The sequence below is a fragment of the Giraffa tippelskirchi genome, chromosome X (assembly GCF_054371585.1).
Source record: "Giraffa tippelskirchi isolate mGirTip1 chromosome X, T2T-mGirTip1v1.2.pri, whole genome shotgun sequence".
NCBI lineage: Eukaryota > Metazoa > Chordata > Mammalia > Artiodactyla > Giraffidae > Giraffa > Giraffa tippelskirchi.
Window position 1 is genome coordinate 95144675 of NC_137289.1, and position 15843 is coordinate 95160517.

Here is a 15843-nt window from a genome sequence, read left to right on the forward strand (position 1 = left end):
ACAGGATTGGGTCCGGGTCATTGGGTTTCAGGGCCTTTCAACCACACTTCTATCTGCTCTTCAGGAAAGGGATCCCATTTCCCTGGGAATAGAGTAATATTCAAAGAAGTGCAAAAGGACGGAAGTACCTCGGGCAAATCAAGGATGACACCATTACACACTTCGGATGCCCCAGAGCATTCAGCAGCTGAGAATGGAAGCAGCCTCTCTGAGGCCCCTGGCAGGTGCACAGGGCAGCTGTGCTTACTTACCCACCGCGCACAGGTGGCTGTAGGTCTCCAGTGTCACATCCCGGTACAGGCACCTCTGTACAGGGGCCAAGTGCTGCCACTCCTCCCTGCTGAAGCCCACAGTGACGTCCTCGAATGACCCCTGTTACAATACAGTCCCATTCAAGGTGACATGGTCAGCACTGGGGGTTGGATGGAAGAGATCTAGGAAGTTAGTTGTCTTGAATGATTTTCGCCATGATATGCTATGCTTATTAAATACCTAGTTATACCTAACACTGTGCAGGGTAAAAATAGCTAAAGCTATTAATTTCTCGTATTCAACATGTGTTAAATTCAATCAGTAAAGAATTATTCAGAAATTAAGATTAAATTAGCTTTTCTAAATCTTCTAGTTCTTTTAGGAAATATCTAGAATTCATTTTCTAAACAGGTAGGTACCAGACACGCTAGGTTCCTTGGCCAGTGCTGTGTGCTAATTCGCTTCAGTCGGGTCCGACTCTTTGTAACCCCATGAACTGTAGCCCGCCAGGCTCCTCTGTCCGTGAGATTCTCCAGGCAAGAAAACTGGAGTGGGTTGCCCTTTCCTTCTCTGGGGGTTCTTCGTGACCCGGGGATGGAACCCGAGTCTCCAGCATCGGCAGGAGCCTTCCTGCCATCCCAGCGTCACCTGGGAAGCCTATCTGAGACCTCAGCAAAAACACAGTTATTCCTATTTCTCCCACCAGTTTCTTTGAGGCAACCTAGCCTTTTCCATCAAGCACCTACAAATTTTTCCAGCCTCTACCCGCTGCCCAATTCCAAAGCCACTGCCATGTCTTTTTAGGTGTTTCTTATAATAGCACTCCACTCCCAAGTACAGAAAGCTGTAGTTTCCTAGGACTGTCGTAACAAAGTACCACAAACCGTGTGGCTCAGAACAACAAGAATCTCTTGTCTTGCAGTTCTGGGGGCCAGAAGTCTAAAATCAAGGTGTCAGCCAGGTCATACTCTTGTTGAAGGTGCTAGGGAGGGTTGTGTTCCATGCCTCTCTCCTGGTTTCTGGTGGCCTCAGGCATGTCTTGTCCTATAGAGGCATCACTCCAATCACACGGTCATCTATTCCTTGTGTGCCTCCACGAGGTCTCCCTTGTGTGTTTGTGTGTCTTTGTGTCTACACTTCCCTTTTTTGTAAGAATGCCAGGCATATTGGATTGGGGCCCACCTAATGACCTCATTCTAGCTTGATTACTTCTGGAAAGACCTGATAGGTTACTGCTGTGAGCCGTGTGCTACGCCAGGATTCGTGGCCTCGGGAGGAGAGGAATTCGATCCAGGGCCAGAGATGAGGCTTGGCCACTGGAATTTTTTGTGTAACAGAATTTTATTAAAGTATAAGAGAGACAGAGAAAGCTTCTGACATGGACATCAGAAAGGGGCAGAAAGAATGCCCCCTTGCTAGTTTTTTAGCAAAGTGTTTTATGTCTGTTAGCAAGCTTATTAATCAGATAAGAGAGACACCTCAAGGCTGAGGGAGTTTCACCAGGCCCCTCTCCCACAATAAGCATTTTTGAGATAGGAGGGCCCAAGGTGTGTCATCCCCCAGCCATAAAACAACTGACATGAATACTGGTTTGTTGAGCCATTATCAGCCCAAGGGTTGAGTAAAGAAAAACAAGTTAGTCGTAGGCAGAACCATTTTCAAGGAAGGCAGATTCCAAATCAAATACATGGTTTCATTAACATAGCTTAAGAAAAACTTTTCCATAGGAAACATATTGGTTAGCTCAATTCTGAACCAGGTGTCGTCAACACAGAATTAAAAGCAGAGAAGGAAAACTAATGTCTGCCACTTGCAGTTTATTTTCTCCTGCCGCTCTGGGACTTCTGTGCTTCCTACCTGTTACCCTCTCAGACCCTATTTCTACTTAGGTCACATTTAGAAATAGTGGGGGTTAGGACATCCACATATTTTCTTGGATGGACACAATTTTACTCATAACAGGGTCCTCATACATTCACAGGGTAGCTGCACATACCCAGTGAGAGGAGGTGGCTGTAGTTTTCAGCATCATGTCCTGGTACAGGATCCTGTGAGCAGAGTCCAGGTGCTGCCACTCCTCTCTGCTGAAGTCCGCGGTCATGTCCTCAAAGGACACTGACACCTGTAAACACAGCCCCATTGGGGGTGACCAGGTCAGCGCAGGGGGATCAGGGGAAGACAAGAAATTGCTTTTACTGAGTTGTATCGTAATACCTCATGGGCTATGATTTTTCTATTGTCACTCTGCTTATTTGACTTATATGCAGAATACGTCATGAGAAATGCTGGGCTGGAGGAAGCACAAGCTGGAATCAAGATTGCCGGGAGAAATATCAATAACCTCAGATACGCAGATGACACCACCCTTATGGCAGAAAGTGAAGAAGAACTAAAGAGCCTCTTGATGAAAGTGAAAGAGGAGAGTGAAAAAGTTGGTTTAAACTCAACATTCAGAAAACTAAGATCATGGCATCCGGTCCCATCACTTGATGGCAACTAGATGGGGAAACAGTGGAAACGGTGACATACTTTATTATTTTGGGCTTCAAAATCACTGCAGATGGTGACTGCAGCCGTGAAATTAAAAGATGCTTACTCCTTGGAAGAAAAGTTCTGACCAACCTAGACAGCATAGACATCACTTTGTCCACAAAGGTCCGTCTAGTCAAAGCTAAGGTTTTTCCGGTGGTCATGGATGGATGTGAGAGTTGGACTATCAAGAACACTGAGTGCCAAAGAATTGATGCTTTTGAACTGTGGTGCTGGAGAAGACTCTTGAGAGTCCCTTAGACTGCAAGGAGATCCAACCCGTCCATCCTAAAGGAGATCAGTCCTGGGTGTTCTTTGGAAGGACTGATGTTGAAGCTGAAATTCCAATACATTGGCCACCTGATGCGAAGAGCTGACTCATTTGAAAAGACCCTGATGCTGGGAAGGATTGAGGGCAGGAGGAGAAGGGGACGACAGAGGATGAGATGGTTGGATGGCATCACTGACTCAATGGACATGGGTTTGGGTAGACTCCGGCAGTTGGTGATGGACAGGGAGGCCTGGCGTGCTGCGGTTCACAGGGTCACAAAGAGTCAGACACAACTGAGTGACTGAATTGAACTGAACACATAATGTATAGAATAAAAATATCTAGTCATAAATTTCTGCCATCTATTGTACGTAGCAGTCTTTCATTTAAAAAATAATAATTTTCATTAGTTATCTATTTTATACATAGTATACACAGTATACCTGATTCAGTATGCTATACAGCAGAAACCAACACAGCAGTGCAAAGCAACTATACTCCAATAATAAATAAATAAATAATGTGATTGAAAGGGGAAAAATAATGTTGTCCAGGATTTGAAGTTTATTCTATTGTGTTGCTCACGTTAAAGGGGAATTTGTGTTTTATTCTGTTTTGAAGAAGGCATGTACACTGTATAAAAATTTATTTACTGATTTATCATTGGCTGTGGTGGGGTCTTTGTTCCTGTGCATGGGCTTTCTCTAGTTGTGGCAAGCGGGGGCTACCATCCAGGTGCAATGTGAGCGCGTCTCATTGCAGTGGCCTCTCTTGTTGCAGAGCACATTCTCTGGAGTACACGGGCTTCAGCGGCTGGTGTGCATGGGCTCTGAGGTGGGCTCCTGGGTTCTAAAGTGCAGCCTCAGTAGTTTTAGTGCACAGGGTCACTTGAACGGGAGGCCTTTGTCTTGACAAGTGGACTCTTAACTGTTGGACCACCAGGAAAGCCCAGCATCAACCCTTTTTTCTCAATTTACATAGCTCCCACTACTGCTGCTTTCATTTAGTCTTCAAAAATACAGGCATTTTCTCCTGATGCCTTTTTTCTGAGTCAATTTTCACTTAATTCCCTAGTTGTCAGAAAATGTTCAGTTCAGTTCAGTCGCTCAGTCGTGCCCAACTCTTTTGTGACCCCATGGACTGCAGCACACCAGGCTTCCCTGTCCATCACCAACTCCTGAAATTTGCTCAAAGTCATGTCCATCGAGTCAGTAGTATGATCTAACCATCTCATCCTCTGTTGGCCCCTTCTCCTTCTGCCATCAATCTTTCCCAGCATTAGGGTCTTTCCCAGTGAGTCAGTTCTCTGCAGCAGGTGGTGAAAGTATTGGAGTTTCAGCTTCAGCATCAGTCCTTCCAATGAATAGTCAGGACTGATTTCCTTTCGGATGGACTGGTTGGATCTCCTTGCGGTCCAAGGGACCTCAAGAGCCTTCTCCAACACCGCAGTTCTAAAGCATCATTTCTTCGGTGCTCTGCTTTCTTTATAGTCCCAACTCTCACATCCGTCCATGACTACTGGAAAAACCATAGCTTTGACTAGATGGACCTTTGTAGGCAAAGTAATGTCTCTGCTTTTCAATATGCTGTCTAGGTTTGTCATAGCTTTTCTTCCAAGGAGCAAGTGTCTTTTAATTTCATGGCTTCAGTCACCATCTGCAGTGATTTTGGAGCACAATAAAATAAAGCCTCTCACTGTTTCCATTGTTTCCCCATCTATTTGCCTTGACGTAATGGGACTGGATGCCATGGTTTTAGCTTTCTGAATGTTGAATTTTAAGCCAGCTTTTTCACTCCCCTCTTTCACTTTTATCAAGAGGCTCTTTAGTTCTTCACTTTCTGCCATAAGGCTAGTGTCATCTGCCTATCTGAGGTTATTGATATTTCTCCCAGCATTGTCGGTTCCAGCTTGTGCTTCATCCAGTCCAGCATTTCTCATGATGTACTCTGCATATAAGTTAAAGAAGCAGGGTGATATTATACAGCCTTGTCGTAGTCCTTTCGCGATTTGGGACCAGTCTGTTGTTCCATGTCCAGTTCTAACTGTTGCTGCTTGACCTGCATACAGATGTCTCAGGAGGCACATTAGGTGGTCTGGTATCCCAATCTCTTGAAGAATTTTCCGCAGTTTGTTGTGATCCACACAGTCAAAGGCTTTGATGTTGTCAATAAAGCAGAAGTAGATATTTTTCTGGAACTCTCTTGCTTTCTCAATGATCCAGTGGTTGTTGACAAGTTGATCTCTGGTTCCTCTGCCTTTTCTAAAACCAGCTTGAACATCTCGAAGTTCACGGCTCATGTACAGTTGAAGCCTGACTTGGAGAATTTTGAGCATTACTTTGCTAGTGCGTGAGATGAGTACAATTGTGCGGCAGTTTGAACACTCTTTGGCTTTGCCTTTCTTTGGGAACGGAATGACATCTGACCTTTTCCAGTCTTGTGGCGATTGCTGAGTTTTCCAAATGTGCTGGCATACTGAGTGAAGCACTTTCACAGCATCATCTTTTAGGATTTGAAATAGCTCAACCGGAAGTCTAAAACCTCCACTAGCTTTGTTCGTGATGATGCTTCCTAAGGCCCACTTGACTTCACTTTCCAGGATGTCTGACTCTAGGTGAGTGATCACACCATCGTGATCATCTGGGTCACTAAGTCTTTTTCGTATAGTTCTTCTGTGTATTCTTGCCACTTCTTCTTAATAGCTTTTGCTTTCGTTAGGTCCCTAATATTTTTGTCCTTTATTGTGCTCAGCTTTGCATGAAATGTTCCCTTGGTAGCTCTAATTTTCTTGAAGAGATCTCTAGTCTTTCCCATGCTATTGCTTTCCTCTATTTCTTTGCATTGATCACTGAGGAAGGCTTTCTTTTCTCTCCTTGCTATTCTTTGCAATTGTGGATTCAAATGGGTATATCTTTCCTTTTCTCCTTTGCCTTTGGCATCTCTTCTTTTCTCAGCTATTTGTAAGGCCTCCTCAGATAACCGTGTTGCCCTTTTTACATTTCTTTTCCTTGGGAATGGTCTTGATCACTGCCTCCTGTACAATGTCATGAACCTCCATCCATAGTGTTTCAGGCACTCTGTCTATCAGATCTAATCCTTTGAATCTGTTTGTCACTTCCACTGTATAATCATAAGGAATTTGATTTAGGTCATAACCGAATGGTCTAGTGGTTTTCCCTACTTTCTTCAATTTAAGTCTGAATTTGGCAATCAGCAGTTTTGATCTCAGTCACAGTCAGCTCCCAGTCTTATCTTTGCTGACCGTGTAGAGCTTCTCCATCCTTGGCTGCAAAGAATATAATCAATCTAATTTCTGTATTGACCATCTGGTGATATCCATGTGGAGTCATCTCTTGTTTTGTTGGAAGAGGGTGTTTGCTATGATGAGTGTGTTCTCTTGGCAAAACTCTATTAGCCTTTGCCCTGCTTCATTTTGTACTCCAAGGCCAAATTTGCCTGTTACTCCAGGTATCTCTTGACTTCCTACTTTTGCATTCCAGTTCCCTATGATGAAAGGACATCTTTCTTGGGTGTTAGTTCTAGAAGGTCTTGTAGGTCTTCATAGAACTGTTCGACTTCAGCTTCTTCAGCATTACTGGTTCGTGACTAGACTTGGATTACTGTGATATTGAACGGTTGGCCTTTGAAACAAACAGGGATCATTCTGTTGCTTTTGAGATTGCACCCAAGTACTGCATTTCGGACACTTTTGTTGACTATGAAGCCCATGAACAGTTGGAAAACGTACTCTGTTCGATATCAACCCATGGTCTATCTAGAAGAATGTTTCAGGTGTCCCAAGAAAAGAATGCATATTCAGCCAAGGATGGGTGCCGTGTTCTCTAATATATGTCAAGTTGATTGAGTGTTGTTGAAATTTTATAACACTTTACTCATTTGTCTTCTACTTGATCAATCAATTATTTGTCAACTTTTTGGTGAAAACTGAAATGGAGATGTTAGAAATTTATACTTCTACGCAAAGGAACTAGAATACACAAAGCAGGGACTAGCATGGAGGATTTCTATTATGTAATGTTAAGACTTACCCTAAATCTACAATAATTCAGACAGTGTGTTACTGATGCAAGTAAGTACAGACACATATATTAATGAAACAGAATAGAGGTCCAGAAACAGATTTGCACACATATACACAACCAGTTTATGAAAAAAGTGACGAAGTACTTCAATGGGGAAAAGCAAAGCCTTTTTATTTATTTATTTATTTTGGGGTTTTTTTTTAATCAATTTATTTATTTTAGTTGGAGGCTAATTATTTACAATATTGTAGTAGTTTTTGCCATACATTGACATGAATCAGCCATGGGTTTACATGTGTTCCCCATCCTGAACCCCCCTCCCACCTCCCTCCCCATCCCATCCCTCTGGGTCATTCCATTGCCCCAGCCCTGAGCATTTGTCTCATGCATCGAACATGGAGTGGAGTTCTGTTTCACATATGATAATATACATGTTTCCATGCTATTGTCCTGGAACGTCCCACCCTCACCTTCTCCCTCAGAGTCCATAAGACTGTTCTATGCATCTGTGTCTCTTATTCTGTCTCGCATATAGGGTTATCGTTACCATCTTTCAAATTCCACATATATGCATTAGTATACTGTATTGGTGTTTTTCTTTCTGGCTTACTTCACTCTGTATAATGGGCTCCAGTTTCATCCATCTCAATAGAACCGATTCAAATGTATTTTTTTAATGGCTGAGTAATATTCCATTGTGTATATGTACCACAGCTTCCTTATCCAGTCTTCTGCTGATGGACATCTAGGTTGCTTCCATGTCCTGGCTATTGTAAACAGTGCTGTGATGAACATTGGGGTACATGTGTCTCTTTCAATTCTGGTTTCCTCGGTGTGTATGCCCAGCAGTGGGATTGCTGGGTCATATGGCAGTTCTATTCCCAGTTTTTTAAGGAATCTCCACACTGTTCTCCATAGTGGCTGTACTAGTTTGCATTCCCACCAACAGTGTAAGAGGGTTCCCTTTTCTCCACACCCTCTCCAGCATTTATTGCTTGTAGACTTTTGGATAGCAGCCATTCAGACTGGTGTGAAATGGTACCTCATTGTGGTTTTGATTTGCATTTCTCTGATAATGAGTGATGTTGAGCATCTTTTCATGTGTTTGTTAGCCATCTGTATGTCTTCTTTGGAGAAATATCTGTTTAGTTCTTTGGCCCATTTTTTGATTGGGTCGTTTATTTTTCTGGAATTCAGCTGCAGGAGTTGCTTGTATATTTTTGAGACTAATTGTTTGTCTGTTGCTTCGTTTGCTATTATTTTCTCCCATTCTGAAGGCTGTCTTTTCACTTTGCTTATAGTTTCCTTTGTTGTGCAAAAGCTTTTAATTTTAATTAGGTCCCATTTGTTTATTTTTGCTTTTATTTCCAATATTCTGGGAGGTGGGTCATGGAGGATCCTGTTGTGATTTATGTCGGAGAGTGTTTTGCCTATGTTTTCCTCCAGGAGTTTTATAGTTTCTGGTCCTACGTTTAGATCTTTAATCCATTTTGAGTTTATTTTTGTGTATGGTGTTAGGAAGTTTTCTAGTTTCATTCTTTTACAAGTGGTTGACCAGTTTTCCCAGCACCACTTGGTAAAGACATTGTCTTTTCTCCATTGTATATTCTTGCCTCCTTTGTCTAAGATAAGGTGTCCATAGGTGCGTGGGTTTATCTCTGGGCTTTCTATTTTGTTCCATTGATCTATATTTCTATCTTTGTGCCAGTACCATACTGTCTTGATGGCTGTGGCTTTGTAGTAGAGCCTGAAGTCAGGCAGGTTGATTCCTCCAGTTCCATTCTTCTTTCTCAAGATTGCTTTGGCTATTCGAGGTTTCTTATATTTCCAGACAAATTGTGAAATGATTTGCTCTAGCTCTGTGGAAAGCCTTTTTAAAAAAGTGTGCTGGAACAAGTAGATAAACACTTTGGAAGAGAACACAAACCGTGATCCACACTGCACACCATACACAAAAATTAACTTTAGTGTTCACACCACACACACAAACACACAGACACACAAACTAACTCTGTGAGGTGATGAGTGTGCTGACGAACTTGATTGTGCTATGAAAACGGACATACAGATCAACAGGACAGATGAGAAAATCTAGAAATAAACCCACACATTGATGGTCAATTGCTTTATACCAAAGGAGCCAAGAAAATGAAAAGGGAAGGTCAGTCTCTTCAATTACTGGTCCGGGAAAACTGAACAGCCACATGCAATAGAATGAAACTGGAGCACTCTCTTCAGCACACATCAAAGTGAACTCAAAATGGTTAAAGACTTGACCTTAAGACCTGAAACCATACAACTTCTGTTGAAATCATAGGTGGTAAGCTCCTTGAAATAACGCATGGAGATAAATTCTTGGACTTGACACCAAAATCAAAGGCAACAAAAACAAAAATAAACAAGTGGGAATATACCAAACTGAAAAGTTTATGCATAGCAAGTCAAACCTTCCACAAAATGACAAGGTAGCATACTGAATGGGAAAAATTATTTGCAAATTGTATGTCTGATAAGCGGTTAATATCCAAAATATGTGGGGCTTCCCTGATGGTTCAGATGATAAAAGAATCTGCCCACAATGCAGGACACCCTGCTTAGATCCCTGGGTCGGGAAGATCCCCTGGAGAAGGAAATGGATTTAAGGAAATAGAATTCAAATCCATAGATGTAAAATCTGTGGATTGGGTTGACAACACTTCAACACAGCAAGAGAGATAACCAGACATTATGTGCCATCTGGAGGGATGAATTAACACGCATTCAGTACCATTTCTGAAGTACTTGTGCCTAAAAATCGAATCTGTATCGATCAAGCCTCTAAAATTATCAGTCCATATTAACATAGGGACATGGGAACTATGAACTAACATCACAAGAATGCAATTAGAAAATTCCAAAAGGTGGAACATAGTTCAGGGCAAATGGCCCAGTTGCTTCCACAAGAATGTAACTGGAGTAGAGACCATTACCTCAGTTCCAGATTAAAAGGGACTTCAGAGATTATTGAGGGAGAATTCTCCACAAATCTCAATTTCTGTATATCTTTCAAGCAGACCCAAGATTGCCTTTTTTCCAAACTATATTTTCAAAGATATTTATATAGTGAACAGCCTTAGAAGATAGAGTCACCCTCTCTCGAGCAAAGGGCAGGTTATACTAGAAATTATGCCCAAGACATTTCTTCCTCAAGGCAAGATTCAGGGAGGCTTACCACCCTTTATGAAAGACTCCATCGATGCCCATAAGCTAGGGGTGCTTCTCCTATGATGCAACCTAGCGCACATGCAGGTAGCATCTGGCCTCTGCATTACCCTGTGGGAACTGAAGTCTGGGGAACTGGTGAGAATGTTCATACTCTGGCCACCACTAACGCTATGAGTATTCAAATCGTTTGACTCTGACCCAGGAGTCTCATGTCTGCTCTCAGCAGCCATAACACCGTGGCCAGCTAACTTGTTAGCTTGCATGTAGGATAAAATCTTAGATCCTGTACAGTTCTTGGAAGTTTTGGTGATTAGGATGTGCTGTGCACAGATATGTGGCTTTCTGGAAAAGGAAATAGAAGGGACTCATGAACATCCCTGCCCCAGAGATGTCCACCTCCTAGTCTCTGGAACATGTGGATATGTTATACTACACAGCAAAGGGGGAATTAAGGCTGCAGATGGAATTAAGGTTGCCAATCAACTGCCCTTAAAACAAGGATACTATTTTGGCCTTTCTGGGTGGGGCCAGTGTAAAGAGTCCTTAGAAGTGTAGGAGTGAGGTAGACGAGAAGGCTAGAGTAATGTATGAGAATATCCAACCCGCTGTTGCTGGTGTTAAGGATGACGTGAACCATATCAAGGAATATGTGTGACCTCGAAAAGCTAGAAAGAGCAAAGCAATTGATTCTCCCCTTGAGCCTTCAGGAAAGAATCCATCTGGGTTTCCCTGGTTCGTCAGTCAGGAATCGGCTTGCCAATGCAGGAGACGAGGTTCGATCCCTTATCTGGGAATATCCCACCTGCTACGGATCAACTAAGTCCATGTACCACAACTACTGAGCCGACGCTCTAGAGCCTGGGAACCACAAATACTGAGCCCATGTGCTGCAACTACAGAAGCCCACACACCTAGAGCCTGTGCTCTGCAACAAAAGAAGCCTCCACAGTAAGTCCTCACACAGCAACAAAGAGTCGCCCCCGCTCACTGCTACTAGAGAAAAGCCCACGCACCAACGAAGATCCAGCACAGAAAAAATTAACAAAAATAATAACAAAGAACAAAACGAACCCATACCTGCCAACATCCTGACCTTGGCCCAGTGGGAGCCATTTAAGACTTCAGAACAACAAGATTAAAAATTTCTCTTGTTTTAAGCCACTGAGTTTATGGCAGTTTGTTACAGGAATGATAGAAAAGTGACAGAGGCAAATTAAGGAGATTTGAGAGAAGTCCCTGGAATCAGTAGTGGGAAAATGTTGATCAAATTGTATGGTCAATAAATGGTCCTCCACTTTACTGCCAGTCGGTGAGGAGGAATTGGAGAAGTTATTGCACATGAAGTACCATGTAGTAGGTTTAGACAGCTGCCTCAATAGTGTTACGTATGGTTGGTCTTAATTCTTCTAGGTGGGGGACTTCCTCACCAAACTGTGATCAGTCTCAAGTGTAACTTATAGTACACACTCTCAAGCCTCTAATTGTAACAACTCGTTCAGGCATACCTCAGAGATATTGTGGGTATTCCAGACCACCACAATGAAGTGAGTATCACAATAAAGTGAGACACAAATTTTTGGTTTCCCAGTGCATATTCCAAAAGTTACCTTTAAATCATACTGTAGTCTTTAAGTGTTCAACAGCATTGTATCTTAAAAAGCAATGTAAGTTAATTAATTAAGAAATATTTTATTCTTAAAGGGCTTCTCAGGTGGCACAGTGGTAAAGAATCTGCCTGCCAGCAGAGGAGATGCAAGAGACAGTGGGTCAATCCCTGGGTCAGGAAGACCCCCTGGAGTAGGAAATGGCAACCCATTCCAGTATTCTTGCCTGGAAAATCCCATGGACAGAGGAGCCTTGAGGGCTACAGTTCATGGTGTTGCAAAGAGTCAAACACTACTGAGCACAGAACAGCACTGAGGCCTAAAAGATGCTAACCATCATCTGAGTCTTCGGTGAGTCGCAGTCATTTTGCTAACGGAGAGTCTTGCCTTGATGTTGATGGGTACCACCTTGACTAAGATGGTGGTTGCTGGGGTGACTGTGGCATTTCTTAAAATAAGACAGAAATGAAATTTGCCTCACTATCTCTTCCTTTCACGAACAGCTTCTCTGCAGCATCTGATGCTGTTTGATATAGCATTTTACCCACAGCAGAACTTTTATCAAAATGTGAGTCAATCCTTTCAAATTCTGTTTTATCAACTAAGTTGATGTCATATACAGCAATCTTCATGGCATCTTCACCTGTAGTCGAGTTTATTTCAAAAAACTTTTTTTTTTTTTTGCTCACACGTAAGAAGCGGCTGTTCATCTATTCAAGCTTCACGATGAGATTGCAGCACTTAAGTCACATCTTCAGGCTCTACTTCAAATTCTAATTCTCTTGCTATTTCTCACATCGGCAGTTACTTCCTTCAGTGAAGTCCTGAAACCCTCAATATCATCCATGAGAGTTGAACCCACTTCTTCCAAACTCCTGTTAATGTCAATATTTTGACATCCTCCCATGAGTCATGAATGTTCTTAATGGCATCTAGAATGGTGAAACCTTTTCAGAATATTTTCAATTGCCCTTGCCCAGATCTACATGAGGAATCACTACCTATGGCAGCTAAAGCATTATGAAATGTATTTCTTAAATAATAAGGCTTAAGCTGAAATTACTCCTTGATCCATGAGTTGTAGAATGAATAGGGTGGTAGCAGGTATGAGAACAATATTCATCTCATTGTACATCTCCATTAGAGCTTTTGGGTGACTGGTCCATTGCCAGAGAGCAGTAATATTTTGAAAGCAATCTTTTTATTTTTCTGAGCAATATGTCTCAAGAACAGGCTTAAAATATTCAGTAAACCATGCAGTAAACAGATGTGCTGTCATCCAGGCTTTGTTGTTCCACTGACAGAGGATAGGTAGAGTGAAAGTGAAAATGTGAGTCTGTCAGTCGTGTCTGACTCTGTGGCCACATGGACTGTAGCCCACCAGGCTCCTCTGTCCACGGAATTCTCCCAGGCAAGAAGACTGGAGTAGGTTGCCATTCCCTTCTCCAGGAGATCTTCCCTACCCAGGCATCGAACCCAGGTCTCCTTCACTCTAGCCAGATTCTTTACTGTCTGAGCCACCAGGGAAGCCCACTTCCAAAGGACAGGTAGAATACATTTAGCCTAATTCTTAGGAGCGCTAGGATTTTCAGAATGCTCAGTGAACATTGGCTTCTTTCTTAAAGTTACCAGCTGCATTAGCCCCTAAAAGAGAGCCAGCTTGTTCTTAGAAACTTTCAAGTCAGGCCTTGCATTCTCGCTGACTATGAAAAGTCCTAGATGACATCTTCTTCTGATATAAAGCTATTTGACTACACTGGAAATTTGTTGTTTGGTGTAGCCACTTTTATTAGTTATTGTAACTAGATCTTCTGGATAAGTTGCTGCAGCTTCTACGTTAGCACTTGCGACTTCAACTTGCACTTTTATGTTCCAGAGACAGCTTTCATTAACCCTCATGATCCAGCCTCTGCTAGATTCAGACTTTTCCTTTGCAGCTTCATTCAACTCTCTCAGGCTTCACAAAGGAGAAGAGTTACAGCTTTGCTCTGAGTAAAGCTTTGGCTTAAGGGCATGTTGTGGCTGGTTTGATCTTCTGTGCAAAGGTGAAAACCTTCTCTCCATATCAGCAGTGAAGGAAAGTTGCATGGCTCGAGGTAGGCTGGAGTTAAAACTCCCCTCCAGGTCCTCCCCACCATTCTAGGCAAAAGAAAGAACTCTCTCACTCAAAGAAAAAATAGACATTAGGTTGATTACACCCAGCTCCAAGCTGGCCCAGCTTCTGGCCGATCTCCAGAACTCCTCGCCCCAGCCATTTAAGAGATAACTACTCCCAGCAACCTTGGAGAAGAACAGGCCCCCTTAAGACAGTAGCTTTCTACATACATGCCTATATATACTTACTCTTTTCTTAGATAAGTGCAGCAGCTCGCTAACCTGACTGCTGCCCCTTCTCACCTCATTAAAGGTGATCTGTTCCTGTAGAGTGTCAGTCTCATTCTTTTTCGGAACCTCGCCTACTCTAACTCCGTACCTTACATTTTTGATGCTGACACCCAGGAGGTTGAGGTTCCTTCTCCTTCTCCACGGCCAGCTCTTCGGAGCGTGGAAGACTGTCGAGCTCACTTTCCTGCCCGAGCTTTCACGACCTCCTCGAGAGGACGCCTTGTGCCTTCGTGAGCGGTACAAGTCCTGTGTAAGGGCTTTATTGGTTTTCCACGTACCCCGAGGAATACTGCGCCCCTCTTCCTGTTTTCTCTACACTCTCTTTTTCTCGAGACCGATCAACTCCAGGAGAGAGGCCTTTTGCCATTTGACCGCTTTACATGCAACACTCCATTCAAGCCGGCCCCTAAATTACGGTAAGATCCAATCCGGACAGTTTTTCTAGAGGCGCCCTAAAACTTAGTCCTCTCCAGGTCCCGGGGTCCCCCGGCCTAGGGCCACTCTGTAGGCGACAGTAGGGGACGCTCCACCTAGACACAGAGCTCTCTTCTCATAACTCCTATTGCAACTATGGGTGACAACTCGAGCTCCCAGTAGGAGCCTCTACTTGCCTTTCAATTATGGGATCTGGCCAATCTGTCCTAAAGGATTCCCCTCTGGCCTGTGTTCTCAAAAATCTCAAGCCACTCTCTCTCACTGAACTCAAAGCTAACCGATTAAAACAACTCTGTATACAGATCTGGCCTCAATACCAATTAGACAACCAAGACTGCTGGCCTGAGTTCGGGACTTTTGCTTTCAATATTTTATCAGATCTCACTAACTTCCTCAAACGGAATGGCAAAGGGTCAGAGGTCCCATATGCCCAAGCCTTTTGAGCCCTTCGGAGCAGGCCCCCCTTATGCAAGAACTGCTCCACCCACGAAGTCCTTCTATGCACCTTGCCTCCCAAACAAAAGGGCTCTTCTTCTTCAACTAACCACTGGTCATGACCTTCTGCACCCCCAGAATTTGACCCAGCCGACGAGCCCCCTCCCTATCTGCCACCCCGCCAACCCTCTCCTTCCCCCTCATCCAATTCACCTACTACCCCAAAACCTCTCCTGACGCCCCCTCAACCCCGCCACCCCATCTCCGTGACCACCCCTCCCTTCTTGCCTCCCCTCCTGCCACACGGTCACGTACCCAACATATGTTTCCCCTGAGAGAGGTGGCAGGACCAGAGGGCCCCACACGAGTCCACGTGCCATTTTCATTGTCAGATATGAGCCAGATAGAAGAAAAGTTAGGATCATTTTATGAAAATCCTACCAGATACAGAAAACAATTCCTGAGACTCTCCCAGGCCTATAACCTCACATGGAGTGACATATATTATATCCTAAATGCCACTCTCACCCCAGATGAAAAAGACCGTATCTGGCAAGCAGCAAAAGCCCATGCCGATCACTTACATAACCAAGACCGGGATAGCCCAGTTGCTGATGAGGCGGTGCCTCAAACAGATCCCCACTGGACTTACCAGCCCAATGACCCAGGTATCAAGAGACTCAAT

The 15843-nt window shown here is 43.5% G+C and overlaps 1 protein-coding gene across 1 annotated transcript in view; it reads right to left on the reverse strand.

Moving 5' to 3' along the window:
- Window positions 1-15843, reverse strand: part of LOC145535705 (uncharacterized) — a 54488-nt gene that overhangs the window by 27025 nt on the left and 11620 nt on the right. The window contains 2 exon segments of the mRNA XM_081564076.1: window positions 252-372; window positions 2249-2374. Coding sequence (XP_081420202.1) covers window positions 252-372; window positions 2249-2374 — 247 coding nt within the window.